The sequence below is a fragment of the Chiloscyllium plagiosum genome, chromosome 13 (genome assembly GCF_004010195.1).
Source record: "Chiloscyllium plagiosum isolate BGI_BamShark_2017 chromosome 13, ASM401019v2, whole genome shotgun sequence".
NCBI lineage: Eukaryota > Metazoa > Chordata > Chondrichthyes > Orectolobiformes > Hemiscylliidae > Chiloscyllium > Chiloscyllium plagiosum.
Window position 1 is genome coordinate 44,837,776 of NC_057722.1, and position 7,384 is coordinate 44,845,159.

Below are 7,384 nucleotides of genomic sequence, written 5' to 3' on the forward strand. Positions count from 1 at the left end.
TGATGGATACGGAATTCCGGAATTTCGAACCTGCCAGGATGGAAGAGCGGTTATTTTTCCCAAGTCAGGATGGCGTGTGACATGGACGAGATCCTCGAGTTGGTGACATGCTCCTGCTATTCTTGTCCTAGGAGGTGGTGAAACTAGAAAGTGATAATGATACTTTAAACACCACTGCGTGTAATTGCAACACGACATATAGGGATCGCCGTGGTAATACTGGTGGTTCTGAAATGGACACGTGGCAACTGCGCATTCTGGAAGTCAGCCCAGTTGAAAGTCGTGTCTATTTTAGGTGTCACGTTTATCACTTTCGGAAGTAGAGTTCTTCACAAGCTCAAATTTAGCGGTGAGGTCAGTCAGCTCACATCACAAGTGATTTACTCGTTGGTTGTTCAAATGCTATAGAGGCATAAGCCATTTATTTACATGCGTCCTGAGTGCTGAAAGGAGTGTCAATGTTTAAAGCGTGACCAAATCAGACTCTGTTGTAAACTGTGTTAATAGTTAAGTTATTAACAGATGGAATGGGAATGTAATAAAAATCGATGACCCTCCTTTGCCATTTGCCACACACTAAAGCGGCATCGCAACTTGGCTCAAATATTGACCTGGATTCAACATTGCAGTTCAGTGGCTCTGATCTCAAACAATAAGTATGCGGACTGATTTCACAACATCAGACATAATTACTATTTTAGATGTCTCTGCTGCATCTGAAAACAGTAAACCTGACAGATTGGTTGGTTATACACCCTGAGGAACCGATCATGCCAAATATTACAAACTTCCAGAAAATCACGTTCTACCAAACCACTTCAAAGCACTCCAGACAGTTATGGGCAAATGCCGTGGACAAATACATAAATATTCATCAAGCTTTTAGGAAACCACTGTCTGCAAACTATTAGCCCCTAGTTTCCGAATGTTTTCAGTTTGTGTATCAAATGAAGCTCTTGGTCATCTCATTCACGGTTTGCCCTGCCACTTGGCAGAATTCAGAACTTCAGTTATTATTTATCGTCCCATCATGTTGGTGGTTGATGATGGTTTCAAAAAAATCTAATTTCTTTCATCTGGGGAAACTAAATTAACTGAAACGTGTTGAATGTCCATGTCCATTCGTGTTGGCGCTGGCAGCTGAAGGGGAGAGACGCTGTCTTGTCGTGTGTCAGTCGTGTGACAGTACTTTCACCACGATCCGCGCTCTCCCCTGATTTCCGACCAGCTTTAGAAAAAGAAACATTTGAATGCTCGAACAATTATCACCAGAAGTGTGCCTGGAATGGCTAATACTGCTTAATCATTCTACATTTGGGCATTTCGAGAACCGTTCCAACAGGTTGAAATGCATACGGATGGGGAGGGGGGGGGGGGGGAATAAACATTTCATTTAGTGTGACTAACCCTACCCTCTACAAAATTAAAATTACTTTGACTTGCCTCAAGGGTTTGTCTTATGGTCATTTTGACCCGATTTGCAACGATCAACTGACAGTCCTATACTAACATATTTTGGCGCACTTCTGGGTTCATACTTGACATGCTGATTAAATTGTCATTTCTATCTGTTTTGCAATCCTGTATATGCCGAAGTTCTTTACCGCCAAGCTTCATTGATGTGTGATATGAGCTTATATGTATTTATCAATTGGTTTGTACACAGGCTAAGTGCAAACATATTGGTGCACCTTTTCTTTCTAACTTTACTTTTCTCACGGTTCTTGAAGGGAGCAGTGACGTGATGTATGAGATTAGCGCTGACCAGGTGCAAGTCAGGTATAGAAAAACTGTGTACTCTGGATTTCAAAAGAGCTGCAGGGCTTGTTGGCAGGGAGGGACTCGCTTTGCTGGCGTTGTATGGGGCTTGAGTGTGAGAAAATCAGTGAGGCGTTTGCAAAACAGCTTCAGAACCTGAGGCAAAACAATTTACCAGCTCACACAGTCCCAGCCTGAACTGTCTCCCTGCACACAGCAAAACAATCGAGTCAGGGCCATCCAACGGACGCCTCCCAGTGTGCGCCCCTTTTTTTTGTTGGTATAAAGGTAAACATCAATCCTTTACAACCGACAACAGGTTGAATGGCACAGTCCCAATCCCACACATCATTCCACCTGTAACCATTGGAAATGTGAACACATTTATAAAATGTCGAAAGTGAGTGAGTGCTCCACTGTGTGATTACTGCACACAGTGACGATCCAGAATTCATTTATGGATATCTATTTTTCAATGGGACAGTTCCCCCCCCCCCGCAAAGAAAAATTCTATTAATAACAAATACGTTAAAGTAATGGTGCAGTGTTACATTTGGCAAGCCACGGCCGAATGTAGCCAGTGATTTTACAGAGAATAGATTAGATTACTAATCTATATGTTTGTGTTTAAAATGTATATAGAAGGTTTGAGGAGATACTGACAAATTCATGACTCGTCAATAATTTTATTTCGTCTAAATATTGTTGGAGGCCGTAAGACACGAATATCCCCCCAAAATATTCAATTATCTTTCCATAGTCCCGCTACTGTTCTGGCAGACCATTGGCTGTTTGTAAATGTAAGCTCCAAATCGGATCATTGGATAGCACTATCATCACAGCTTTTCGATGAGTTGAGTGGTTCTCAGTATTACATCCCAATAGACCGAAAAAGTGTATAATATTAATTAATTACTGATCAGGAGAAATGCCGCTTTAAGAAATGTCTAGAACCTCTCCTTAAATTATTCTAGCTGCATGCATGGTTTAAAACTAAGCATCCCAGCATTGAAAGTATAAATGACTCTGTTAATGACTAAGGTTTAGTACAAAATGGCATGCTGAGACACCTCGAATACTGGTTTCGATCCTGTGTATGTAGGTTTATATTTTAGAAAAAAAAATATTTTTGTTGAACATTTACAAATAAAATAATTAAAAAGAAAAAATCGTGCTTTAAAAAGTTGTCGCAAATCGAAAACGCTGAGTGATTTATTCACTTTGTTGACATTTCCGCTTTAAATGGTTTTAAGCTAGAATGACGGAGGCGGTGGCTATCTGCTGTCCCCATCCCGCACCTTTAATGATTAGGGGGTCGCACTAGTTGCTTTGTTGGTAATTTATTAAAATTTCATCAATAATCTCCACAAAGCAAGTTCACGCCCCAGATACTGAACGTGACCAGGCCAGCGCACCAGACAATTTAAATAAAACACAATAAGTGCTGGGAATTTGCAGTAAAAATAAGATACTGAAAAACACAGAAGGATCGTGAGTGAGTGCAGATAAACATTTTTTATGAAAACATTGTTTAAAGTGTCCTCAGTAATGACAGATGCGAGTCTTATGTTTAGCGTGATCCAAAATATGACGACGCGTTAAGTGTAGAAATGTTGCAGTTTCAATGTGCAACATTTGTTTCTTTGTTTCGTAATGACGCACAAAGAACAAAAGCTGTTTTTTAACAAACTTTTTGACACTGTCTCAACTATTTAATGACTACTCGTTTCCTTATGAAGTTACCTCTGTGTGTTGGGTGGGGTTTTGTATAAATTCATAAAACAGAAATACATCATAATATTGACGCCCAGTCGTTTTTATTTGCATAACCTTAATAAACTTGTCTGAAAAAGGCAACATTCTCTTGGTCTCGTGGCAAGTCGTAAACTACGACAAACAACCTCTGAAATTGCACACACAGATTGGTAATCACTGCATTTCCTGAATAGCTGTGCGGTTATGACCATAATCCACAGCTAAATGCAGTGGCCGCAGTTAATCGGCGTCTTTCGAGAATGTTCGTTTTGCAACCCGTACAATAGACGCAAAGAACAAGTCTGTGCTGTGCATGTTAACCGCACCTCTCTCCTGCCCTGCTGCCCCCAGAAGCCGGTCGGCCATTGCAACAATGTTTTGTGTGTGTGCGGGCAGTGATGAAGTCTGAGGCTCACCAGATGCATCTCTCCGCCGACAAGGACGCGGAGGGGCTAGCTGCAACCTGTTGGCCTGCTGCAGTATCTGATCCCAGCCTCTGGTGCACCATGCCCCTGCTGGTTGCTTGCCACGCGTCGAGGGGGTCCCCCGGCAGCACGAACGCTGGCCTTCCCTTCCCCCACCCGCTAACACGACCGTATCCCCCACCCCTCGTGTGTGGCTCAGGGGGGCCATCATTCGGCAGAGTCTGGTATCGCGTCCCTGGACGCGGAATCGACGCTGCTGATTGGGAGAGCCGGCTCTCGGGAGCCAGTGGAGGGGGAGGGGGCGTGGTTTTCCCAGGCTTTTCCGCAGCTGCCTCACCCGGCCCCCACACCTCCCGAGCCGGCACGTGCTCCCACCTGATAATGGAGCTCGCATGCCGACAGACGTCAGACCGCCTCCAGCGACCGGTGGCCCCGCCCCCCACCCCGGCCCTTTGATTGACAGCCCGCCCGGGCGACTGCCACACGTCGATTGGCCACTCGCCCCGCAGCGCTGCAGCCAATCCCGGCGCGTCGTCCACCACGAGCGGCGGGGGCGCGCCCCGGGGACGGGCTCGTGTGTGCCGCGCTCTGATTGGCCACAAGTTAGTGTGGGAAAGAAACTTTGAGAAGTTTCACACGAGCCGTTCGCGTGCAATGCCAGATATAAATAGAGGCGGCCAGAGCGGCGGCTCTGCATTCACATCACTGATAATAACACAAGTAAAGCAATAGACAGACAGGGAGCCTCATAAAATAAAAGTGCACCGCCCGCCTTGGAAATAAACTCGCAGGTTACCAGACGCGGAAAGAAGACAAACACACACTCACATATTTTTAAAGAAAGCTACAGATCGCAAGGAACAGATCGCTTCATTCTAATCTGCTGGAAACTTGTCTCAGAAAATGCCAGCAGATATCATGGAGAAAGCGTCCTCCTCCCCCGTGGCTGCCACCCCAGCTAGTTTAAACGCTACGCCAGATAAGCCAAAAACGGCTTCTGAAAATCGGAAGGTAAATACTTTGCCCACTCTTCGGGTGGTAGAAGTTTGACGCAGCATCAAAGAGACACTTATGTTGTGTTGCTTAATGAAACACCCGTTTTATTTTTCAGTCATCCAAACCAATTATGGAGAAGCGGCGCCGGGCTAGAATCAATGAAAGCTTAAGTCAACTTAAAACTCTAATCTTGGATGCGCTGAAGAAGGATGTAAGTATCTGATCATTTGTTTTAAATGGATGTGCCGAGACAGGAGGCGCTCAGTTCGTGCAGAGGAAGCGTGACATTTTCCCTCACCTATGCCTAATATATCTCTACAGAGTTCCAGACATTCAAAGTTAGAAAAAGCTGACATCCTGGAAATGACAGTGAAACATCTTCGAAATCTGCAGCGTGTCCAAATGACTGGTAAGTGTTTAATTCACAATTTATTGCTGTCTTGCTAACTTCCGCCTGTGGTCTCGCTGGTATTCGGTAACATTTCCCTGACTTGGCGAAAGTCAGGAGTTCCCACGGTCTGGGTTATTTATAGATTCCAACTTGGCGACTGTTTCTGTAGTCGCTCCTGAAATGTAAATAGCCTTATGTTAAATACTTGGAAATCATTTTCAGGACATTTACTTATCAATTTGTTTCAAGAGTCACTCACAATTGAAGCCAAACACACCTAACCCATTTGCATAGTTGTATGATTAATCAGTATTTGGAATGTCGTAATTCTAAAGCGCACATTATATACGTTTAGAAAACGGTATTATCAAAGAATTACTGAAGCTTAGAGATAGAGTGATTAAATTAGGCGATTCATTTATTTCTGTTTCTTTACGTTTTAGCTGCTTTGAGTACAGACCCAACAGTTCTGGGCAAATACCGAGCGGGTTTCAGTGAGTGCATGAACGAAGTGACCCGATTCTTGTCTACCTGCGAAGGGGTTAACACAGAAGTCCGAACCAGACTGCTCAGTCACTTGGCAAACTGCATGTCTCAGATCAACGCCATGAACTACAGCCAGGCGGCCCCCAGCCCAGCTGTGAGCGGCAGCTCCCACGCTGCTTTTGGACAACCCCTCCACGTCCAGTTGCCGGGATCAGGAGGCAGCGGCATGCCCCTGAACGGAGTCAACATGCCTTGCAAACTGGCGGCTGCTGAGGCGATGCCCGCTGCAGCGAAGGTCTACGGCGGTTTCCAGCTTGTGCCAGCGTCAGACGGCCAGTTTGCCTTCCTCATTCCCAACACGGCGTTTGGACCCAATGGACAGCTAACGGCAGGACCGGTCATCCCTTTGTATGCCAATGCCAACGTGAGCGCGTTGCCCTCCGCCCTGTCTCCGGCCAGCAGGTCCCCAGTACAACAGCCCGCTATCACCCCAGTAGCCGGCTTCCCGCTTCCACTCTCGGCTGCCACCACTGCAGTCAGTCCGGTCAGTGTGAATGGACCGACAGATTCCTCAGATTCCGTCTGGAGACCTTGGTAACTGGGGCATTTCGCGAAAAACAAGTGACTGGAAACTTTCTTTTCAAAAGCAAAAAGACTATTGTTTTTAAAGTCCATTTGATGTATAGAATTGTATAACAATGTCCACATTGTGCACTATATTTGTACATACTTCTAATCTTCATATCGAATTGCATTTGTCTTCTCAAGATATCTTTTTTTTTGCTGTGTTGAAATGCCAAAGATTAAACTGAATGCTCTTAAAAGTAACTTCCTTTTTTTTGGAAGATTTATATTTGAAATAAAAAGAAAACTAACATTAATACCTGTTGAGTGTTTGTCTTTTCCCTGAGCAGAACATTAGCACCTGAGGAAGGGTTGAATGGATGGTGTGTGGAAGTCAGCTCTCAATAACTGGATGGGGTGGGGTTGGGTGGGATGAGGAACCGTCTTGTGAACCCAGAATCAAAGTGAAACATTGTGGATGCTTCAAACACAGAGAATGTAAAACATGTTCAGAGGGTGAGGAACAGGAGAAAAAACCATTTCATGGGAACTGGACAAAATATAGATTAGTTTTAAGCAAAAGGTGGGAAGAAGAACAGACGGAAAACTGTGATAGAAATGGAAGAGAAGGGAGATTGAATGACAAAAGGACTGATGATGTAGGGCCTAAGAGAGTGGTAATATGACAAGGAAAGAACCAGAGATGGGAGGGGGGTGGTTGGTGTGGTGGTGACATCTTACTTAGAGTGATAATGCGAGTGATTGTGCAAAATACAAGTCGAATTTCGGAAAAAGTTTGCCCCCTTAACACTGACCTGGCACATGGCACATCTTCAGAGTTTAAATTTGGCGGCTGGTCTGACTTATTGCTGAGGAATGGGACAATAAGCTTTTAATTCCGCGAAATCTGTGGACAAACTCTTTGCGATCAGATTTCGAGAAATCTGCCCTCCATATCGGGTTTCGCCTCTTAACAAGCATCGGCCAGAAAAGGCAGTTTTAAACAGTC

General features: G+C 44.7%; 1 protein-coding gene across 1 annotated transcript; it reads left to right on the plus strand.

Moving 5' to 3' along the window:
• Positions 1–4,565: 4,565 nt before the first annotated feature.
• On the plus strand, positions 4,566–6,677 carry her6 (hairy-related 6). Its single transcript, XM_043702936.1, has 4 exons — positions 4,566–4,949; positions 5,050–5,145; positions 5,256–5,343; positions 5,769–6,677. Exons 1-4 carry the CDS (start codon positions 4,842–4,844, stop codon positions 6,407–6,409), a joined length of 933 nt encoding a protein of 310 aa, XP_043558871.1. The 5' UTR covers positions 4,566–4,841; the 3' UTR covers positions 6,410–6,677.
• Positions 6,678–7,384: the final 707 nt, after the last annotated feature.

Coding starts and splice junctions, on each gene's coding strand:
- her6 (XM_043702936.1), top strand. CDS start 4,842: ATGCCAGCAGATATCATGGAGAAAGCGTCCTCCTCCCCCGTGGCTGCC. Junction 4,950..5,049: donor CGGCTTCTGAAAATCGGAAG/GTAAATACTTTG, acceptor TTTATTTTTCAG/TCATCCAAACCAATTATGGA. Junction 5,344..5,768: donor GCAGCGTGTCCAAATGACTG/GTAAGTGTTTAA, acceptor TTTACGTTTTAG/CTGCTTTGAGTACAGACCCA.